Genomic DNA, 24530 nt, shown 5'->3' on the forward strand with positions numbered 1-24530 from the left:
TCATTCATTCAGTGTCTTATGAATGCAAATACTCAAATTAATTCCCAGATAACATTGTTTTACACTAATGCACAACAGCCCATTTTATAACAAAACATTGGGACACCATTTTAATACCTAAGATACAATTTCACAATTTTGTTTTACGATTTAATTCAAGCCAGCTGTCGGTATATATTCACATTTGTTCTCTGCATTTCTTTTTAGTGACTGTGTACACATTTGTAAAGACAGTTGCAGCCATTGTGGCCCAGTTGTGTACATCCTATCTATTTATAATGGCCATTATTTCCATTAGTATCTCTCAGTCACTCAATATCTCGATCCAAATGTGCCTATTATATGGAAACATATCCAAATTCAGTTACCCAGGTGTTATTCTGCCAGCTGCAGCAGGTCTCATGTTTAAGATGTACACACAGAAAATGTTGGTGTTGCAAGATTAGGACTATTACACGCTGTCTCAACCAGTGTCCTGTACTTTTTATACTTACAACTCGTCACTAATGATCTTTGAAATAACGAGAGTTGACAGTGTCGCTGAGCCTTGTTGTACAATATTCAAAGTCAAGACTTGTTTACAACTCAACTGTGGCTGTTAACATCATCTCAAACATTCATGGGTTTCTTTAAGAAGTGAGTTTTATGTTTGATCCGTTGTGTTTGTGCATTATTCAGTCTTACTTTGTACTTTTAAGAGAGTTTCATTGAATGACACTGGAGAACTAACGTTTACAAAGAGTTGTCGTGTTGTTCTCTGAGAATGTGACGTTCAGATTTTTCACTGTTATGTTTTGTTTTGTGCTGAGAGCAAATGTGTTTACTCATGTTGCTTTACGATGTTTGTTAGCCGCATAATGTTCTTTGACTCCCATTGCTTTAGTGCTCTCAGAGAGAAGATATAGTGTGATGATACTGCAGAAACTCCGTCCAGAGGCAGTGAACTTCTTCTGTCAAAGGCCCACTTCCATATTTGGCTTTTTTTTTTCTTTTTAAATTTTTCATTAGTGAAGACATTTCTCTCTCTCAGAAGACAAAGCAGCATTTAATCTGCTGCCAAATTCACTTGTTCATCAGAAATTAAATGAGGCCATTACGTTTAGTTACATAACACACATAAATACCAGAATACCTCTACAGAAAGCCATTCAAGCCAAAATCATAATTATACATTGAATACATTTGTTATGAAATATATTTAAAGTAATATAAATTATATATCTGATATATTTACTTTGCAAGTAACCTCTTTAAATTCTACTTGTCTTTTTTGTTTTTGTTTTTATTACTTTCACATTTTCCCTTTAAAAACAATCACAAGTTAATAATTACTCACAGAAATGTAATTAAGGAAAAGTAGGCTATGTTACTTGGCATGTTAAGTCAGCATCAGCATGCAGCTCATATACTGTGAGTGTGATTGCAAGTAGAAATGAAAACATGGAGTTGGGGCTGTATGTTGTGTGCACTTTCATATGGAGGATGGACCCTACCAAAATAAATTAATAAATAAATAAATTACTCGATAAATAAATAAATATGTCATTAAATAAAGCAAAATTAATATTAAAAATAAATGTAGCCATTAATTGATAAAATGTGACAAATGTGATTAACACAAAAATAAATAAGAAATAAATGCAAAAATAAACAAATAAATGCATTTAAAAATTCATAAAACTTAATACATAAATCAAACAGAAGAGTGAATAAATGATGGAATTAATACAAAGATAAATGAATAAAGAAGCAGATTAAAACAGAAATAGCAATTTATGTCACATTTTATCAATTAATTAATGGCTACATTTATTTTTAATATTATTTTTGCTACATTTAATGACATATTTATTCATTTATTGAGTTATTTATTTATTCATTTATTTTGTATTTTTGCAGGTTCCGTCCTCCATACTTTCAGACATATTTCATGTAATTAATACTAAACAAGATGGCTTTTTTGGCCAGTCTACTAAGATTATATCAAGCTTCACTTTTTCTCTCTATCTCTGTGAGATTTCCTCCACAGGGAAATCATGAAACGACTACCCTCAGTCGTAAACAAATAATCAATACATATGAAATGAGCACAGCAATGACACTTATGCAATTGTGAAACATTAAGTTATAATGAAATATATTTTTCAGTCTAAAAGATGTCTTTCCAACAATACAGTTATGCTCTCTTGGTGGAAACGGCTTTGATTATCTCTTCATTTTGAATTTTCTTTGAGGCTGAACTCTAATTATGTACATAAGCCCCGTATAAAGAATAGTCGGTGCCAAAATGTGTTCAGTTGTTGAGCTTGGCCTCTTTAGACAATGTGCATGTTTGTGCCAAAATGCCAGGAGGTTTGGTAGTCTACCTTAATTTCACCTGATTAGTGCATCTGCCATGTGCTTCGTTTGTTACTTGGGGTGTTATTTAGAGATAACGGCCACCTCTAGCATGTTGCATCTCTGGTTTCTCTCCATCCTGTTCCTATGAGACACGTTCTGTATGGGTTCTTCTTGCCACTACTCCTGTTTTATCCCAGGTTGTTTACATACCTCTCTTGGTCTCTGACTTGCATGCTGAATAATTTCCAAACCAGGTGTTGGACATGATACTGTCGTCATACTGTGGTTTGTGAAATGCTTTGTAATGGATTGCCTTAACTGAAGATTAATAAAATATTGACAACTTTGGCAGAATGCAAGATGGCTTTCTTGTGTGTTTGGTCTCTATGACATGAAACAGATGGAACCGTAACTCTGAACACTCCTTTAAAACTTTAATAACGTACTCCATCGATTTAGCATTGCACTCCTATAACAATGTTGGACTCATGATGGACAATTTAATAAAGTATTATAATCGATGCAGCAGAACCAGAGATATCCTCTCTTTTATTCCACCTATTCTTCTTCCTTGTTAAAACATTACTCATAATAATACTGTAATTCGGATGTGTTATGCTAATAGCGGCTAATGTAGCTTTTTTTGTAGTAGTAGTAGGGATACTTTGCTGCAGTCTACAGGGCTAAACTACTGCAAAATGGGGAGGTGAATCAGGTGAACAGACGCTTTAAGACAGAGAAGCTTTTTGTGCAAGTCTTGTGTGTTCTTCTGTTTAAAGTCACCTACAGGTTTGCCGGTATGAAACAGAAGGACAGACATCTAAAAGTGGACATAACCTGTATTGAGTTTGTTTTTTGGAGTTAACTGAATAATTTATTAACAGACTTTGGTGCTGTAAAATCCCCCTTTAAGCTCAGCTGTCTACATTTCCTTTTGGTCGATCCAGCTGTCACTGTGGGATCATACATTAGAAAAGCTGCTGTCGTGAGATTTATATTTTATTGCAGCTTTTCGACAATCCAAAAGACGGTTGATTTGTATCTACACATTGATCCCCCCTGAGAGACTCGGCGTCCAATCAGCGACGAGCGCTGTCCTCTGGCAGAATGTGTTCCCCTTAGAAATGTGTTTTTCTCTCCCTAATGAGATGCACTGCTGACGCATCAAGCTGTCCACCTGGGGAGAGGGAGACAGCAGCTGGAGCCATAAATTAGCAGCCTAAGATAGAGCCAACACCTCCCTCGCCCACCCACTTACTGCCTGAACAATAGCCGCTGACTGGCAGCCAGGAAGAAAATCAACAGCTAATGACATAGAATTATACCCTACTTATACGTAACATTTCACATGTATAATGTGCAAAAATAATTCACAAGAGAGTTCTGCTGAGAACTAATTGCACCAATTACTCTGGAGATCTGGCAGGCAATGTTTTATAAGCCTTTTTATATATTGAAAAAAAAACAGTCTCAGTTGTTGTGCTATGCTAAGCTAACCCAGCTTCAGTCTTTTAATCTAACTCAGAAAGCGAATCCAAAAATGTTCAACTATTTCTTTAATATTTAATTTCAAATTTGGTAAAATGTATTTGACTGTTTGGTTGGGATTTTTTGTCGCAAAAATCAAAATCAAACTAAAATCAAAGGGCCACTGATGCACCATAGGTATGCGGTTTACGCAGGAAAAAAAGGGTTCATTGTCCATACAAAATGTGTTTCTGATGATTTATTTAGCCAAAAAAAGCAAGCAAGCAAAGCACAAAGAAAATATGGATGTCGCTGCCTCTCTTGTTCTGGTAAAAAACCATAAGCCCTCCCAAGTGCATGCTGGTCCTACCTGCCTACCTATCTATATAACAACGGGTGCCCACAGTTTTACCCAATTCATGAACAACAGAAAACAAAATACTAATTACGCAGAGTACTAAACTAATAAAATAATAAAATAATGAAACTAAACAAATAACTAGCAAAAGAAAACACTCAAAAATGTAATCTAAATAAAGTGAACATCTAGAATAATAAATCAAATAACACTACTTATTATTAGTAATAGAATATATCTTTATTGTCATTGTACAAGTATAACGAAAATTTAAATGCAAACCTTAAAAAGTGCAAGAAACATAACAATAACGTGCCTCTAAAACTATATAAAAAATAATAATAATAATAAAAACACACATACCACACACAAGACATTCACATTCTGCAGGTATTGCATGACTCATACCATTATTGCATAGTAAAACAACAACTGAATACTAACAAAAACAAATAGCCCCTACACACATGAACACACTAAAAGTATCTCAGATATGAGACAATATACTACCACTGCATGAATTAATGTTTGTATTAGTGGTTGGTAATGCAGTAAAGTATATGTAATGCTTTGTTAAAAACATTTCAACCGCATCAAGTATATAACACTGATAAATAACTGCAGATAGATATTAAATCAACTAATGGAAATTGTTTAAATCATTTGCCGCAGCTTGCCACTTTTAATTTGGCAGAGCAATAACTAAGTGTTCACATGTGAATTAATAAGGGTCAGCTGCCATCAAGTGTCCCTCTGGACTCTATGTCTGTTTTTAATCTGCTCAACACAATGGAGGGAGGGAGGTGTGCAGGAGCTGTTCCCTCTCTAATCAGAGATCAGGCTGGACTGCAGTCTCAGTATTGACCTGGAAACCAACCAGAACCAGATCTCTTCATGGTTTTGTCTCAGCGCTGCCCAATTAAAACAGCCTCCAGGTTCTCCTGCAGCAAGGTGGGCTGTTTCATGTCTGATGGTGGGGGGAATAACATCCACCAATTTATAGAGCTCAGGTCAATTGAAAATTATTTTCTTCAGATTTGGAGTTATAGACCTTTTCATTGCCATTCTATTGCTAGGGCAACCAACTTTGGTCCAAGTTGACTTCCTGTCAGCTGATGCATTAATAAACATTGCAACAGGAAATACGAAGGGGCCCATTTAGAGTGTTTACGTTGCCAAGTTTGAAAAGGTGAATAGTGGGAGGGTTTTCATTACAGCCTCCTCACAGCTCCCATTAACCGCGTGCTGCACCTCTCTGTGTTGTAACCTTTCTACTCTGCTGTTCTAAATGAACTCCTCTCACCTCAGGGCTACGACGCAGGGCTCGCTCAGCAGCACAAATGCACTCACCACCACGATTCACCAGCCACCGATGCATTGGCTATAAATCATCATTAGGCTATATACCGATAAAGATATTAGAGGAATGACTGAGTTTTTCAGTGCACTGTAATGGAGCGGTGGTTTTCCATTACCACCCAATGTGTGTTGGAGATTTGTCAGCTGGGATAGCCGTTCATATGGAAAATAACTGTGATGAATGATCATTCAGAGTCTCTGAAAAGAAGCACAAACATGCCATATTTCTTTTACCTGATCATTTAACATTTGAACTAAAGGACAAAGTGGAGATATTTGGATTGTAATAGTATATATATTCTAAATTGTCTGGCGACCTGTCCCAGTGTACCACGCCTTCGCCCAATGTCAGCTGAGATTGGCTCCGGCCCCCCCGCGACCCTGAATAGGATAAGCTGTTACAGATAATGGATGGATGGATAGTATATATAAATATACATAATATATGTTAAAATAGACTAACACCATGGGTCTATTCTGCTAAGGAATCCATTGGTACTGACCATGTCGTACTAGCTTGTCGCGAAGGAGATTAAATAACGCTCCAAACTTGCGCTAAATTTTGGCGAGGAAAAACTGTCATGGCCATTTTCAAACGGATCCCCTGACCTCTGACCTCAAGATATGTGAATGAAAATGGGTTCTATGGGTACCCACGAGTCTCCCCTTTACAGACATGCCCACTTTATGATAAACACATGCCGTTTTTGGCAAGTCACAAGTCAGCACACTGACACACTGACAGCTGTTTGACGATTTGAGCATATTTTTTATGCTAAATGCAGTACCTGTGAGGGTTTCTGGACAATATTTGTCATTGTTCTGTGTTGTTAATTGATTTCCAATAATAGATATAAACATACATTTTCATAAAGCAAGCATATTTGCCCACTCCCATGTTGATAAGAGTATTAAATACTTGACAAATCTCCCTTTAAGGTACATTTTGAACAGATAAGAAATTTGAAATTAATTTGCAATTAATTGTGATTAACTAGGACAATCATGCAATTAATTGAGATGAAATATTTTAATCGATTGGCAGCCCTAATTATTATCCCAATAGTGCTAAAATGTTGTTGTTTCACAAGTTTTTTATGTAATTTGACCATGACTATGCATCTAAATGCATGTCCTTGGGTTCTGGCGATCTCAGAAGTATCAACAAAAGAATAAGCATCTCCAACTTAGTTGGAAATGACACCTTAAATGTTTTCCTACACTGTTCGTTTCCACGTTCCTCAGAGGTCAAATCTGACTTCCCTCCAGATCTGAAAATAAATGTTATGCTATATATTAACTATGGTAGAAATTTCAGGTTTTTACCATAAAATATATCACGTCTTCTACCCTGAAGAGATGCAATTGGACATTGAAGCACTGACGCAATGACCACACACATTAGTTACACCAACAGATGCAAAATGGAGAAGAGCTGAGTAGCTCCGGTGTGACTGTGCCGACTTCTCAGAGGAGAGTCCGACGTGCAGAATATCATTACATCCTGGCAGACTGAGCCTTTTTTACTGTTTGCTGCAGGCTGGAACAGCTTGTTCAACATAAAAATGCATTCTCATTATGGACAAGAACAACACTGAATTTGAAAATTTCAGAGATATCTTGGTGATTTTTATTTGATTCTACATGCCGGCACAAAACAGCAGAATACTGAGAAGGTAAACAACCCGGCCTGAATACCAATGCGTGTTTTAATTGTCTGCACACAGAACAGACCACTGCCTGCACTATGCTAGAATACATTTAGAGGTGAAATGAGTTGTTGATTAATCAATTAGGCCATCAACGGAAATTAATCCACAATAATTTAGATAATTGACTAATTGTTTATGTCATAATTTAAGCAAAAACATTATCTGGCTCAAGCTTCTATAATATGAATATTTGCTGTTTTTTTTTTAATCTTCTCTGATAGTAAACTGAATATCTTTAGAAAATTGTCATCTGAGAATTTATTAGAGCATTAATCAAGAAAATAATCATCAGATTAATTGATAATGAAAATAATCATTAATTGCTGCCTTAAATATATGTGTTTATATGATACATTATTTATGCGAGAGGGAAAGAGAGCTTTTAATACTAATGATACTAAAATTAAACATATTATTTTATACAAATGAATGCAATACAGCGTTACTGTTATGAATAGTAAAACATAGAAAAAGGATAAATACTGTATGTATAAAGGATATGATTTTCCTTTCTTGGCTGATTTATCAAACTGCAAAGTCCCCACACTATGAGTTATTGAATATTTATGAATTGCTGGAAGTTCTGCTGCTGGGGAAACGGGGAGAATCACAAAAATAAAGTATTCTAAAAATATGGACATTAATCTTTTTAGGGACTGTATGTAAATTAGTGGGAGGAGGGAAGGGGCTGAAACTTTCACATTTTAAAAATCAAGACCTTCCTCATTAACCCTCCCATCAGTGTTTTAAAATAATTAAGCTGGTAAAACTCGGAGGGACCTGCTGTTCCTTTCCTGTTTGCAGCCGACAGTCTCTGTGGTCCCAGAAAAAGTTTTCTATTGAATGGCGTGAAGGAGAAAAGAGCTCCTGAAAAATGAAAGCATATCAGTGCAAACAGACTTTGACGAAACACAGCCAAAAAGGTTACAGTAGAAAACGCTTAGTAGAAAAACTTTCTAAAAATTCCTGTGCAGCATTATTCAAGTGTATTGGATCCAATTGTGGGCTCATGGAAATCTAAACACAACTAATTTCGCAAAACTTTTGTTAGACAAACCATTTTCGGATTATCCTTGGGAAAACAATGTGGCTCGACTGCCGAGTGATAAAGTACCCGGATCATCCGGCGATCCTCCGCATCCATCGGGCCCATAGAGCAGGCGCAGTAGCGTTTCCTTAAACTCCGCCTCCCAGCCCTCGCTCCAGCCTCGGGTCTGGGTCTCATTCACATGAACAGAGGAAGGAAAATAACTCTGGATTCAGTTATTAGTTCATTTTACAATTTTGGACCTAATGATTTAAATAAGGGATATTCAAGTGTTCTTACTTGGAAGTTTATTCACTTAAAAAAATCTGCTGATTTACAGACGTCTCTTTCCTAATGTAAGTCTATGTGAAAAAGCCTTTTTGGCCCAATGGCATCATGTCATGGACAAGGAAGTTGTAGTACCACCGTTTGGCCACTATGAAAATTTGCTTCAAAGCTTGGCGCTCTCCGAGGGGCTTGGTTGTACCCCAATATATGACGTGATATGGCGCCTTGACATCTCCTCTTTTATGAGGGTCATTGCAGAAGTGAAGCCAAAATATCCTGGATACGGGCGATGCCACCTTGACGTCATTTAGAGCCAGAGTCTGCGCAGTAGTGATTGTTAGCGAGGGAGAATCACAGCTGTCAATCATGACGCCTCACATCCTTTTTTCGGCAACAAATAATGAATTAAAACCAAACTTATTGGCAAAATGAACATTTGAACATACATCAACGGGATAAGAACTACCTAAAATGACAGAAATCATCTTGGGGAAACATTTATTTGATGTGTACTTTGACTTTTTTAGTTTGTCCCATGTCCAATCCACTTAAGTGGAGTTATGAGCTTTACTGCAGCCAGCCACCAAGGGGTGATAGAGATGTTTGGCTTCTGGGGAGCTGCCATGTCGTCCATTTATGAAGAGAGGAAGAAAGATAACAACAGCAGACACAGGATAATAAAAGTGGAGCCAGTGAAATATATATAAATATGTAAAGTTATAGTATTTGTATGTGAAATAAAGCAGTATTGAGAACAACAGGCAAGAACAGTGGAGAAGGCGGTCCATGGAGCTGTGTGCTGTGAGTGAACTACTCTGTCTGCTACTTCCTGGTGAGTGAACTGTTAGCTAAGCTAAGATATTAAAGAGAAGATATTAAACGGTGTTAAAGCTCAAGTTAAAAGAAAATGTGCATAATTTACACTGAGTGTAAAAACATTGTAGTTCAGTTGTTTTATTTTGCTGCTAATTTTGCACAGAATGGTGTTAAACATGTAAACGCTGCAGCCAAAAAAGTGAGTTGTGTAAGAGATTGATGTTGTGTACTATACATCAGTTCAAGTTTAAAATTCTGTATAGTAAAATGTTAAAGCTGAAGTAGGCGAGATGGGAGCAAACATGATTTTAAAAAAGTTATTTTTATAAAACTATATCGTCATAGTAGTCCATGACACAAAAAATCATGATGAAAAAAATTTAAAAAATGATGTGCCTCTGTGTCCTGTGGTGCTCCTAACAGCATCTGCAAGATTTCACATACTGGAGGAAAACAAGCAGTAAGAGCTGATCTGAGGTCCACTGTCAAACTAGGCAGCGCTGATCAAATATGAATCAATATTATGTTACGTTAATGAATATTTCTCTCCTCAAATGTTTTCAGAATAATCTTGTAGTTCACGGTTTAGCTGTAAAATGAGAAAGTTTGTGACCCCGCTGCCATTGTGAAATCTGGTGAAGGAACGCCAAGTTTTGGTCACATGACCAGAGCACAGCCAATAGGAACGCTCTCTCAATGAAATGACCTGGGATTGGTCAAAGTCTCCCGTCACGGGCTAGATTTTCTAAAGCCTGAAAACAGAGCCATGATGAGGAGCAGAAGTCTCGTTATCTCTCAGAACACTTGAATTACAATATGCTGAAAGGTTATTATGGAACTTTTGCCCAATGATGCCAAAAATATACTGCCTGCTGAAGCTTTAACCACGGTTGAAAGGTTTAAAATTATAATTCATGATTGAAAAAAATCCCACACATTTTATACAAGAAGATGCTGTAGGCTACAGTTTTAAAAACTATTTAATTCACATAATTGCTATCATGTCAAAGTAGCACATTGGGAATTTTGATGAGGTGATAACTCATTATGGCTATAGATAGTTAAAACGTCAGGACTGAAAGTAATAGTTCTGTTGTTATACAGGCCCTGAAGTGCCTTGGACCTTCTGGATTCTGTCCTTGGCGAAGGAGATGGCGAACCACCAATGGACCTCATCATTCCTCATCCCGAGGAGGAAACATCTCTTCCTTCACTCCCTCATTTTGATGACACCATATCGGGTAGGACTAAGTCACAAGTTATTATTATTGGGTGCACCTAGAACTAAAACTGACCCAGAACGAGTACTGATCTCAGAACTAAGAATGGCTCTGAAACTGACTCAAACCTGAAATTTACTGACTAAACTAACACATGAAAAGGAGGAGCTGAACTATCTCATTTAAGGAACACTTCATTTAAAAGGAATTTAGGAACAATTTAAAAATAGTTTATTAGGAAGTTGCAATGGTCTAAGCTTTATAATTTCTTATACAGCATGTTCTAAATACTGGAATATCGAGTATGAATATTGATGCAAAGATTTGAACGTTAGCAGGAATGTAGCACAACATGGAAGTGAAACTAGTGCTCTGTTGATTTAAATGTGAAAGTGCAATAAAAATATTTTGTCCCTAAAATCAATGAATATTCGTGATAAATAACCGTGGTCTCAATATTGATAAAATTTATCATGATTATCATTTTAGCCATAATCGTGCAGCCCTTACAGACACGGATGTAAACTGCAACTTGACTGGAAGAGATGTACAACCACGAGGTAGCAATTCTAGTTTTAGTCTACTGTTATTTGTATTTTTCATGGGAATATCGACCTCTTATTTTCATTTACTACTGCTACTGTATCTTACCCCATCAATTTTTTTATTCCTGTTTTCAATGCTGTGTGTGCCGCTCTGCTGTTATTGTCTCCTGCAGTAACTACCCTCCCTTCAGCAAAAATATAAATTACAATACCCTCCCCCCCTTAGTAATTTCCCTACAGTCCCTCAGAACTGTAAGACCTCCACACTGACTCAATCTCACGCAAATCAAATAGCTGCTACATCTCTGAGTGCTGATGCTGCCAGCAGCCATAAACCATTTCAGCAGTGAGAACCATTCCCTGGATGATGCGTGCCATTTAGCAGCAAGCTGAACAGTGTGCACACAATGCCCGGCTTGACCAGTGCTGTCGGGCAGTAAAAAGGCTTTGGAGATGTTCAAATAAGTGAAAGTAGGTGGTAGTTTCACGTAGTGCTCAGATAATACATCCTACACCGACAGCTGCTCTCTCTGCTGCTGCGCCCCTCTGCATGTATTTACTACACACATTAGATTACCTCTTCAGTGACTAGGAGCCGGGACTGTAATCTTTGTAGCTGGAGGAGAAGGTGGAAGAGAAGGCGAGCAAAAAGAGATGAGAGGAAGGGGATGATGAAGGGGAGGGAGGCGAGTGGTGACATTACAAATGAGAGAGAGGGGCATCGGGAGGGAAGAAAAGCTGGCAGGTGGAGAGAGGACGGAGAGGGAGAGGGTGGGAGGCTGGAACGAGGAGTAAAGGAGATTAGAGGAGAGCACAGAGGAGGGAGACAGTGGAGAGACAGCGGGAGAGAGCATACGGAGTACAGTAGGAGAAAGGAGCCCCCCATAGGGAAGCACTGTCCTGTGAGTCATCCACAAGCAGCTGCATCTGGGCCTGCGTAAACCAGAGACTCCCTCCTATGGTCTTATGGGACACTAACAAAGAGAGAGTGATGAATGACTGCTTCTTTTATGAAGACAAAATATAGAGGGGAAAAAAAGTCTCCTGGTGAATTCAAGGCTGCCTGATAGAGACTTGTTTGATGTGAAAGAACGTGATGAATGTGTTAGACCGTACAGTACGCCGCTGTCGATTCTTGTGATGCTCAAAAGCTTGATATATGCAGAAATTTGATGTTTCCAGCATGAGGCTGCGCATTGTGTAAAAACATGTCTTTAATGATGGTTTGTGGGAAAGACAGAAATTATCCTTTTTAAATGTCAGAAAGCAACAGCTACATTCCTCAAAATAATTGCCTCTTTTTTTTTTTTTTTGCTGGAGTTTGGCAGCTTTCCCCAAATCCTCCTTTTCTGTCTTCTCCCCAGTCAACAGAGATGTTTTGTGACTGCTGTGCTCAGTCTCATCCCTCTTACTCCTGCTCATCCTTGTGTGTTTACCCCCTCAGAAGACACACAAACGCACTGCCATATGTGTGTGCATAACCCCCTCACACAAAAACACTGGCAGAGGCAACAGAAATAGCAGTAGACTGTGAGCGAAAAGATAACAGCCTCTGCTGCTGTGTGGGTTTGACACAGCTCTGCTTCATCGTTCCAACTCTCTGCGACAGTGTGTGAAAGAGGGACTGGGAGAAACCACTACAAAGTGCAGAAACCAGTGGCTTTCTTATTGTCAATCCCAGCGCTGCTCTTGTGATTTCACCTGTACTGAGCTAGGAGCTGGAGCTCGTCTCCCACACAGATTGTCTTTGAAGAACTGCTAAAAACTGACTCAGCATTTTGAGACGTTTAAGTGGAAAGGAAATAAGGAGTAAGGTTTACTCTGAGGCCTGAGTTGAAAGGCCGCTCTGTTGCTCATTGGTTTTGCCTCTAGGAAAGTCCTTGTTTCAGCTGTGTCAAATTAATACATTTGGTTTAACTTTGTCGTCCTCTTCTTCAGACCAGTGTGAGTCTTCACTGGGGCGAGGACTCCTTCTGCATCATGAATATCTAAACTTCCAAAAACTCAACTTTGTGGAAAATGCATTAATTTGCATGTTAACAATATTTTCTGACCCAGTTTACCCTGCTAAAAGCAAGATGAGGAAAAATGCCCCAGGTTATAATAATTTTAGGTTGATTTTCTATTCATATTTGTGGTAATGCAGTTCAGTCACTGTGTGCTGTCCATGGTGCTGAAAGACCATAAACATGGTAAAGTTGTCTTACGTTGCACAGCAGCTGGATTCTCGGGATGTCACAAGATCTTATGGGGTCACATCTCACACAAAAATCCATCTTGTCAGGCTTCAAGTAATGTGTTTGTGCCCGGCAAACCAGATCACAGACCAATCAGCATCCTGTGAGGAGTTACTGGCAGCTATGGCTGTGGCTTAGGTGTGTGTGACGCGGCTGAGAGGTGGAGCGGGTCGCCCATTAATCGGAAGTGTCGACGGTTCGATCCCCGGCTCCTCCAGTCCACATCTCAAAGTGTCCTTGAGCAAGATACTTAACCCCAAATTGCTCCCGAAAGCTGTGCCATCGGTGTGTGAATGAGTATTTATATTACATTATGATGAAAGTTGGCACCTTGCATAGCTGCCTCTGCCATCAGTGTATGAATGTGTAAACGGCTGAATGTTGACATGTAGTGTAAAGTGCTTTGAGGTGCTTTGAGATCGCCCTGGGTTCCCTCGACAAAAAGCCAATGGGATTTTTCCATTGGGTTTTGGATTATTGCAGAAAATAAGCTCTGTGGCAAACAAACATTTATGATACTTAGATGTTTTGTTCAGCAAGATAATCTTCACAAATGAACACCACTGTTATAATTTTTGAAACGTGAATGCAATCATCAGAAGTAAAAAGCTAACGTTAGGCTATAAACGAACTACACCACGGTTGCATGAGCGCGAGTATACCCAATGAGGCTGTAAAGGCAGGCGAGTTGGCGGGATGACGTTTAGTATTCTCATTTAGCCACTTGTTAGCAACCGGCTTTTTTAAGACATATAAAAGCTTCAAATTTCACAAGTGGGATATTTACTGATGCATTTTATATCGCAGAATAAAATGTTAAAATCTCTTAAGCTTGTGTTAACCACAGACCTTATTTCAGGCATCTAACTCATTTCCAGGTTTTAGGACTCATTCCTGCAGCTCTCTATTGAGGTTGACAGTCAACACTTAAACAATACAGTTGTTGTAACATCCACAATCACAAAGAAATTATGAACAGCTCTTGTTGCCGTCCTGTCTAAAGAGTCTGGGAGCTTCCTGTATTGTACTACAGTAGCTGTGAATCTGGAGACTTCCTGTGATGAAGTGCTTCAACACCCAGAACAGAAGCGTGGTGTGCTAGCCTGTCATATGCATTAACTTTTTTATTTGTGGGTCTTGAGGGGAACCACATTTTTATTCCCTAGTACCAGATGAAGAATGTATTGAGAGCTCTTGCTGGAGCAGAGCTATAAATCGCACAGCTGGATCCTTCCCTTCTTCTTCTGTACAATGCAAGGAGAAAAGAAAAGCACCCAACACCACACTATGATCCTGGGTGGACATACACCTTGTCCAGCACTTCTTTCTGCAGGTGAAATTGTAATCTATCAGATACATGATGAGGTAAGCAGAGTCGCCATCCTTAACAGAAGTATTACCTTGTAGGGAGAGTTGAGTGACTATTGCGTCATTCTAAGAGCAGTTTTACTCCTGGTAAAAGGGCTTGGCCTTGCAGGTAGCGGCCTCCTCATGATTTCCACTTTGAAGTAATGGCGTGTGTGAGGAATCCATTACTTTAGCCCTAACACCCTACTGTGATGCTTGTGGGGGTATGTGACACTCCATTTCCTCTCATCTCCTGGCTTCACTGCCAAGGCTTCATTCTCTCACAGTGTAAAAGAAAATGCATGTTTCCTCCCAAACTCCTCTTCTTCTTTTTGTCGCAAACATGTTTTTGGTTTTATGCAGTACAAGTGCTCTGCCTTAAAATAGAATTTGGGGCTGCAGGGGAAAAAGCAGGCCTGTGTAAAATATGCAGGAATCATAATGCAAATTCACTCTCTGTGTTGTTTCCTCATGATTACAATTCAACCAATCTCAGGAGTACAAGAGTCCGTCCCCCTTTGCTGTCAAGGAAGATTACAACTGATTATAATCTAGATACAATATCAGCGAACTATAATAATCCATTCTAGTGCTCCTCTAGTCCTGGAGTCCCTGTAGAGCTGGTCATGTGTAGGACGGTGGAGCATCTCACTGGCTTTAACTGCCCCATGTGAGAAGAACCCCGTGGCACTCAGTCATTTACTCAAGAACTGTATTTCAATACAATTTTTAGTTATATGTACTTTATTTTATTTTAATGCCAATTTATACTTCTACTCGACTACAATTCAGAGAGAAATATTGTACTTTTTAACTAAATAGGATGCTTTGTGATGGATGAAACTATTCAACATACATAAGTAGAGCTTAAGCTATTAGTTGATTACAGATTGAAAGAAAATTAATTATTTTGATAATTGTTGAACTAATTGTTCATGCAAAGAAAAATGCATTTCATGGTTCCAGCTCCTCTAATGTAAGGATTTGCGGCTTAATAGTAATTTGATTTGTATTTATATATTCATATTAATTGTATTTTGAGATTTGGGTGATTGATTGAACAATGTGAAGTTGTCACTTTGGGCTCTTGGTAATTGTGATGGCAACTCTCACTGCTTTCTTTTGAAACAATCAGTCAATTTATTGTGTAAATAATCGGGAGATTAATCCTTTAAGGAGAATAATCATTAGTTGCATTCCCATATGAGTTCAAACTAGCTCCTCCTTGAGCAGCTGCAACACTAAAAAACACATTAATACGTCAGTATTAATAATCTTACAATATTTAATAGTATAAAATGGTAATTTTTCTGTTTAATACTTTTACTTTTAATACCTTAACTACATTTATCTGATTATACTGTTACTTATGTAACATTTGAAATGCTGGTCTTACTTGTAATGGAGTATTTTTACAGTGTGGTATTAGTACTTTTACTTAAAGAGAGAGTTTGGGTGTTTTGAAGTGGGGTTGTGTGAGATGATTATCCATAGTCAGTGTACTGCTGTGGACAGGGCCGGCAGCAAAACGTATTGTAGCCACCTTAAAGAAAGGCTCACCTAAAAACATTAACATCAGTTTAAGTGTACACTATATTTTGAATACTTTTGCCAGTTTACAGGAGTTGCTGGTCTACCGCTGCCTAGATCGGTTAGTTTGTGTAATTGTGTGACTTTGGTTACTTAGATTACCAAAGATTAGATTTTTTTTAGGTGAGCCTTTCTTTTAGGTGGTTAAAATACGTTTTGCTGCCGGCCCCGTCCACAGCAGTACATTGCTTTGCGCCCATGTGGTAACTTCTGTCTGTTTCTCCAAACTGGGCGCGTACCGACCGTCATCTATTATAGGTAATACACTGACTATGGATAAATACCTCATACAATCCTACTTCAAAACACCCGAACTATCCCTTTAACTAAAGGATTGAATACTTCCTCCACCACTTGTCATCTTCAGTATTGTGACTCGTCCCAGACGTCCCTCCTCCTACGTGCAGGAGTCGGTTGTTCATCCTTTATGAGCACAAGAGGAGGCTCCTGTTGGCAGCTCATGTCGATCTGACGACCCACTGATGGCGTCTTTATGATGTGTCAGTGTGATGCCTCTGAGGTTTCTGAACTTCACACAGACAAAACTTTTTATAAGGCACTTTTTCAAAGCGTGTGGACAGTGGATGAAGTTCTCTTTGGTTGCTACTCAGGACACCAGAAAGCACGCAGACCTCCAGTCTACCTTTCTATGGTGGCTAAAATGAGTGACAGCCGGTCCTGCTCTGCAGTTAGGTAGAGCAGCATGCAGGCTTCAACACTGTATTCATATAAATACAGTTTTTTGTACAAATGCAGTAAGACTGTCACATTAAGAGCATAGCAGGCTTTTCGTCATTTATGTTTCTGTATGTGCTAATTACGATCATATAACATTTTTATTATCTTCATTTGCAGCATAATAACATAAAAACCATGGAGAGACGATGGGATTATGTTGGGAGCTCAGTCATTACTGCTCAGCATGCTTTTCCCTACCAAATATACATGATTCCTTTTGTAGCAGGAATCAGACATGCTGCAGAAACCTAAAAACCTAATTTAATGAGAAGCAAGACATAAAGTAAAAGCATCTGCTGACATTTTTGACAAACTACTGCCATCTTAGGGAGGAATAACAGCATTGCAACAAGAAGGTGTGAATCCTCAGCTCACATGTATAGTAGATGCACTCTTTGCTACGGTATGTAGAGTTATTTAGATATTAGTGAATTTTAAAAAGGGACACCACAGCACATTCATTTGCAAATAAAAGGGTAATTTATTGAGGAAACAATCCACACATAAGGAGCCTGTACTGAACACAAATATTACAGTTTCACTTTTCCTTTACTTCACAAGAAATTAATCTTTCTGAAGAGGAACATTTTCCTCCTTCAAACAAACAACGCTGCTCTGCTCATAAATATGAGATAAATGTAAATACGGTGTGCAGTAATTTATCACATTAAGCATAGGTTTCCTATTAATACGCAAAATACATTTACAGAAAAGGTAATATGTACATTGTATTTTAATATATGTGTCTTTGTTTTAGTTATTTGAAAAAAAATACAGTCAAAAGTAACAAGGCAAAGTGTTGCTTCACAATGTTCACAGGTCTATTAGAGTTAAAAAGCACTGTAGTCCAACAGGTTAGATTTGGGATTAACACTGGCAGAACGAGCTGTTGAATTCCCACAGCGGAACTGCACACAGCTGGTTTATGTCACCTCTAATCAAAACATGTAAAGAGGATAATAGCAGCTACTTTTTGGAGTTGGCAAACGTGGTCATGGGGGACAAAAAGTACTATGAAATGCACATTAAGCTGCTGTAGGAATATAATCAATACACACGCAGGTAATTTAAGACAATTATACTTATATATACTTACTTAACAAACATGTTACGAAAGAAATGTGTCTAATTTATCTGCAGTGGTGGACTAACAAAGAAAAGAGCAGCTGCTTAAGGATATATAGGAAAACATACTTTATTTTGAACAATATCTTCTCAAACCTCAGATAGGCATACTGTTACAAACAAAGACAATCACAGAACGTTTGTTTTTTCATTATAAAGTTCCTCTAGACTCAAAAGTGTAACCAAAATACTGATGATACCAAAATCACCATTAATCTTTAACACCGTGATTCTGAGTAAAGTCTTGAAAATTTCAAATGTAACCTTTAAAAATAAAAAGGCCATTACTCACACGCAGAGGAAATATAGAAATTAAAGTGAGAAAGGCAGATCTAACGTATCACTCTTATTTTCAAAATGAAGAACATAAAAGCGACCGCTGTTTCGAGAAAGTTGGTTCTCAAGGCAAAAAAAGTAATAGGCTTTCTTGTCTATCTTGTGAAAATGTGACTTTTCAAACATAAATGACAACAAAAGAAATAATGAGAAATTAGATTTTTTTTAACCACAGAAATCTGCCCTGGCGTCTACATCCAGGAAGCCAAGGCTACCGTGATGAAAGGTTAGTCAGTCACTTCACAGGTCCGGTCCAAAGACAAACAAACACGTGACCTCTTGATCTGCTTTTCTAAACTTCAGGCGACCCACACAAAACGGAGGCACCACAAGGAAAGTTATTTAAATAAGGAAGTTACCTATGAGAAAATAGTACATTGGCTTTAAAGTGCTCTTCTTTACACACACACATGCAAAACACAAAGAGGCCTCTAAAGCAAGGCTAAACTCAAATGTCAGTTCACCAGGGCTGTCACGGTGAAGGAATTTCCCCTGTGGTTATGATTGGCTTAACAGCGCGATATGCAATACAGTATTATTGTTATTTATTTTTTACAAATTACTTGATTTAGTTTTAAATCTAATTTAATAGTTTATTATTATTATTGTTGTTTATTGTTAAATGCAGAACACTGAAGGGCAATGAAGCGCAGTGTTTTTTTTCAGCTGAGACGCTTTGGTTGCGTCTGGTTGCCTCGGATACGGAATATCCGTAGAAGTAAAAATATCGGCACAAGTTAGAGTACTTGCTCTGCGTGGTATTTGTCTCTCCCCTCCTCCATTATGAAGTACAACAGTAGTAGTGTAAATATGCAGCGCTCACATTGTAAAGAATTCAAAAAAGAAAAGACGTGAACATAGCGGTTGTGGCGGTTGCTTGCAATACCCTTGTAAATAGCACGGTATTGCGATATTGTGGTTATTGCGACAGCCGTCCAGGTCACATTATTAGTCTGAAAGGTCATCCTCTTGGACATCACATAAAGGAGAGAGAGCAAACTGTAGCACAAAGCTCTGCTGCAAGACGCCACGCACCTTCATGTCCTCCACTGTAAAGGGGAGATCCTTTAAAATACTGTTTTCAAGCTCCTCTAAATACTCCTGCGTCAGCACAGTGTGGGAGCTAGATGAAGAGCAGGAATCGTTATAGAGGCCACTCTGCAATCTTGTCACGCTGTTGTTCATTCGGTCATTTGACATTATGTCACTGTCCTGATCAATTCCACATCCACTGTGCTGACTCGTGCTATCATTAAATGATAATGTGTGGTTGTTCTGAACACTTCCACGGCTGCTACGCTGGCTGCTGTAATTTTCATTTGTCTCGTTGATTATTTTGGCACTGGTTTCAAAAGGCCCTCTTGTCTTGCTGACGGACTTCAAGCAGGCCTTTGTGTTTGTCAGGATCTCCATTGGAGCAAAGTCGCTCTGGCTGAATTGATTAAGTGGCACCGACTCTGCCATCGCCATATCTTCAGACACCGTCTGGACGATGTTGAGGCTCCATATGTCTCCAGCCCCTCTTCTGTTTTTGTCAGGGGTGAGGCCCTTGCTCAGGTCAACAAGGATGCAGTCAGAGTCCCTTTCGCTACCGTCTGTGTCCATCTCTTCCTCAGAGGCATCCTGCTCCAGGCACTCTGCCTCCCAGGCTTCTTCACATGACTTACTGGACTCCTTTTCAGGAGACTCAAACACCACCCCTTTGGGAGCAAGAGGTTGGAAATGTCTGCGGCGAATGCTGGTGTATGCTGATGAGCTGAGTTGGCTCTCAAGCTGTCTCTGCATGTAGTGTCGGACCGACTCAGGCACCAGGATTTCATGGCGCTTTTTGCTGGGCAGTAAGGCGGAGAAGCCTCCAGGTACATGGTTTCCTACAATGGGTATGAGGGAGGTCGGTTTAAGTGCAGAGACGAAATCCTCCAGCTCTTGGTAAGAGGAGTGATCGGAGTAGGGCACCACGTGGACGTTGGGGTGAAAGGAGACCAGGGGCCTGCTGGTGGGCAAGATGGCCAGAGTGGGTTGTTCTTTGTTCCACTGGTGTAAAGTGGCAGAGCAGATCTCCGACTGATCCACGGCTCGGATACGCCCGGCTCCTGGTTCGGTGGTGAAGACGTCAGGCAGCTCCAGGGCTTTGAGGGTCTCCATCCTCTCACAGCTCACCTCGATCCAGGTTTTAAACTCCATCGCCAGCTCCAGTAGCAGGGACTCCTTACCCAGCGTGTACAAGCCTGCAAGGCAGCGCAAGAGAGCATGAGGGTCTGTCTCAGCTGAGTGCACAGAGCAACAACAACATCACAGAAGGGATGTCACAATACCAGAAATTTGTAGTTCATACCAATACCAGTGAAATTCCACAATTCTCAATACCACATTCAATAGCACAGTAAAAAACAAACAATAAATGCCATGTACTTCAACATACGCTCCTTTATTACTGTTTGCATACTGGTATTTGTTGATTTATTAATAATCCTTGATGATCCATCTCAAGTTTCTCACCAAAAACTGAATTTTACAAGATTACGTTTGAACACATCGTGATGTTATGATTTACCATCGCCCAACATTAATTTTACTGAATAGCGCCTGAACGCATCATAATAACGTTAACTGTTAGCTCTGTTATTTAACCTGCTAACAGCTAGCGTTACTAGCTCACCTGCTGCCAATTTCAACACAGATTTGTTGTTTACAATGTAGCATTATCAGGGAAATTTTCTATCATCCCTGGAACGCTGTTAGTCTAGAGCCCCCGGTACCTACGGTGCTGTAGAAAAACGAGTACCGTCAGATTTTTTAAATTTTGGCATCGACTTGGTACCGAAATATCTGTTCTCGAGACATCCCTAGGTCACAGAAGAGACAACTTCATATAGGGAAGGTACAAGGAATTACATTTTAAACTCAATAATAATAATACTTATATACGGCCTGTTTCGAAAGGTCTAAATCAAATTACCTATGACAACGTTGTGGTTGGGGTGTCTGCGGATGATCTCTTTGATTTGTTGAGTGGCTTGCTGTCTGGAGGGGAGGGTGCGGTTGGGGTCACAGTTGGTGTTGTCCAGGTACAGGACGTCTATAGTGGTGTTGGTCCTCAAGCACGGCTCACGCAACATGGAGGGAGTATATCTGAAGTCACCTGAGATAAAGAATGCGTCAATTGATTAAGTACCTGCACATATTTTTATATTGTATGATACCAATGATGATTTTGAAAAGCAAAATAAAAAAGCCATAGCTTAACAAATATTTCCTAAGCATCAGATAAAATGTGTTGCCCATGCTATCAGATACTGACCTGTGTACAGTATAGAGCCAAAGTAGCCTTCGAAGAGAAACATGACAGACCCTGGACAGTGGTTGGCGTCGATCAGTGTGACTGTCAGCTTCTCCTTGCCGATGTCATCCAGTGGCAACAGGTATGGCTCATCCAGCTCTAACGGATGGATCCACTGTTCTTTCACCTGAGCAGAAATAGAAATGATCAGCAATATATCTACTGTTGTTCTTAACCACTTCGACCCAAATGATCCTAATTTTACTCTGAAATACATTCAAACATTCAACACATGACATGGGTTTATAATAATGTTTGTCATGACAAAGTAAAAGAGGCCTGCCACTGCAAGGGGCAGCCTCTCACACTAGGCCTACACGATATGAGGAATATCTGCAATGTGCGATAACACTGTTCAATATTGCGATGACGATATGACTTGCGATAAATAAACAAATATTGAAGTGTGCATGATAGCTACTGTATACATATACTGTTATTTTATATATAATTAGGCTAAATGTTGTTTCTAGAGCAGCAACAGTAATGCAATTAGCAATTAGTCACACACCTGTGTCCTAGACTCTAGGACACAGGTGTGTGACTTATTGCTTTAATGAGCCTGTAGGTTCTCCCATCTACATACAACAACCCCTCTGTTAGACTACAGCACACTCATCTGTCCTGGATAAGCCAGAGAAGAAATAATGTGACATTTTAATTTGAGTCCTACTACATGTCCCGGTGTGTGTGTTCATCACCTGCAGTCTGAGTTTGAGCAGAGCAGCAGTGGTCGGTGAGCAGTAGATAGGCCGGTTGCTCCAGGTGGAGGTCAGACCCATGGTGTGGTCGCTGTGCATGTGGGACAGGAAAAACAGCCGTGTACCTGGACACTTCCGGACATACCAGAAGTCCACCGCCAGCGGGGTCTGCGGGATGACTTTACCGTTGACCGACATCGTCTCTGTGGGCTTCACTGCGTCTCCTACAACTAGAAACAGGTGAGTTAATATAACTGTCAACTGTCAACCTTTAACTGCTATTTGTGTTATTAGAAGACTCACAATGTGATTTAACGGCTGTGGTTGTAAAGATAAGGTTGTTTCAGTTTACAATACAGTCTTAATCCCTGTGATAATTGAATGCAGCATTGTTCAACACAGAAAAGACTACTGACAGCTAGCATTAAAAATTCAAACTAAAGTTAAGCAAGGTTTTAAATATATGGAAGGATGAAAAGTTAGAAATTATAAAAATAAAAAAAATACTTGTGTCACAATTATACGTCAAATGTTCTATCATCTTTTTATTTAATTCAGATTTTGACCTAGTATCCCAATCAGTAAATCTCATATATTTGTAATGTAAGTAATGTCAAAATTAATATTTTTTATTTACTATCACATAAGTTTGACTTAGTATGTCAGGTTTAGAGAAAGAAAAGTCGTAATATTATGAGAATAAAGTCATAATATTATAAAATAGTAATTTTACGTGTTATTTTCTTTTTTTTCTCGTAAAGTTATGACTTTATTCTCTTAATATTATGACTTTATTCTGGTAATATTATGACTTTATTCTCGTAATATTATGACTTTATTCTCGTAATATTATGACTTTATTCTCTTAATATTATGACTTTATTCTGGTAATATTATGACTTTATTCTCGTAATATTATGACTTTATTCTCTTAATATTATGACTTTATTCTGGTAATATTATGACTTTATTCTCTTAATATTATGACTTTATTCTCATAATATTATGACTTTATTCTCTTAATATTATGACTTTATTCTGGTAATATTATGACTTTATTCTCGTAATATTATGACTTTATTCTGGTAATATTATGACTTTATTCTGGTAATATTATGACTTTATTCTGGTAATATTATGACTTTATTCTCTTAATATTATGACTTTATTCTCTTAATATTATGACTTTATTCTGGTAATATTATGACTTTATTCTGGTAATATTATGACTTTATTCTGGTAATATTATGACTTTATTCTCTTAATATTATGACTTTATTCTGGTAATATTATGACTTTATTCTCGTAATATTATGACTTTATTCTCTTAATATCATGACTTTATTCTGTAAATCTCAGTTGTTTTTTCCCTCAATGTGGTCCTAATCCTCCGTAGTACATTGTCTCTTTGGCCCTCACTGCATTAGACTTATATACTATATACTTAGACTATAAACTGTGTTACCTTCTATGTTTTGAGCTAGCTAGCTAACGTTAGCGTGAATGCTAAAAACAAAGTGGCTATCTGTTGTTAGCATTTAGCGATTAGAAAAGTCTCTTGACTAACCTTCAACATCACGAGCAGCTGGCCGTCGTTACATGTTCACATCTATTACAGTGCTAGATTATAAACCCCGCCGTTTCTGTGTTCAGTGTAACACTCAACGCCCCTTCATCATGCTTCATGCTTCATGCTTCATGGATGTTTGATGTATGCGCCTCTTCTCCTCTCTTCTTCTTCTGTAGCTGTCGTCCTGGGTGTTGCGTCATACTGCCACCTGGAGGTCAAACCACGGTGGGTCACGTGGGTGCTCTCTGACACCGGACAGGTAGGCCTATTGCTTCTGTTGTGCCATGAAAACAACACAGATAATGACAAACTAAGTACTAAACTAAATCAAACTGAGTGACAAACTATGTCAAACTTATGTGATAGTAAATAAAACATTCATTTTGACATTACTTACATTGTAAATATATGAGA

The 24530-nt window shown here is 38.6% G+C and overlaps 1 protein-coding gene across 2 annotated transcripts; it reads right to left on the bottom strand.

Moving 5' to 3' along the window:
* Window positions 1-17501: 17501 nt before the first annotated feature.
* Window positions 17502-24286, bottom strand: dclre1b (DNA cross-link repair 1B). Of its 2 annotated transcripts, none has more exons than XM_037773442.1 (5): window positions 24114-24286; window positions 22547-22770; window positions 21807-21972; window positions 21465-21647; window positions 17502-20733 (listed from the first exon to the last, which is right to left on the bottom strand). In XM_037773442.1, the coding sequence occupies exons 2-5, from the start codon at window positions 22742-22744 to the stop codon at window positions 19454-19456; spliced, it is 1827 nt and encodes a 608-aa protein (XP_037629370.1). In that variant the 5' UTR covers window positions 22745-22770; window positions 24114-24286; the 3' UTR covers window positions 17502-19453. The 2 variants fall into 2 exon arrangements, with proteins under 2 accessions (XP_037629370.1, XP_037629369.1); XM_037773441.1 differs by having other exon boundaries at window positions 19454-20733; window positions 22547-22776.
* Window positions 24287-24530: the final 244 nt, after the last annotated feature.

The sequence above is a fragment of the Sebastes umbrosus genome, chromosome 6 (genome assembly GCF_015220745.1).
Source record: "Sebastes umbrosus isolate fSebUmb1 chromosome 6, fSebUmb1.pri, whole genome shotgun sequence".
NCBI classification, from domain to species: domain Eukaryota; kingdom Metazoa; phylum Chordata; class Actinopteri; order Perciformes; family Sebastidae; genus Sebastes; species Sebastes umbrosus.

Excerpts from the sequence above, each read along its gene's own strand:
- dclre1b (XM_037773442.1), bottom strand. The coding sequence starts at position 22,744 with ATGTCGGTCAACGGTAAAGTCATCCCGCAGACCCCGCTGGCGGTGGAC. Across the intron at positions 21,648-21,806 it reads TGGCTCTATACTGTACACAG|GTGACTTCAGATATACTCCC; the intron begins GTCAGTATCTGA and ends TCTTTATCTCAG. Across the intron at positions 20,734-21,464 it reads CAACCACAACGTTGTCATAG|GCTTGTACACGCTGGGTAAG; the intron begins GTAATTTGATTT and ends GCTGCCTTGCAG.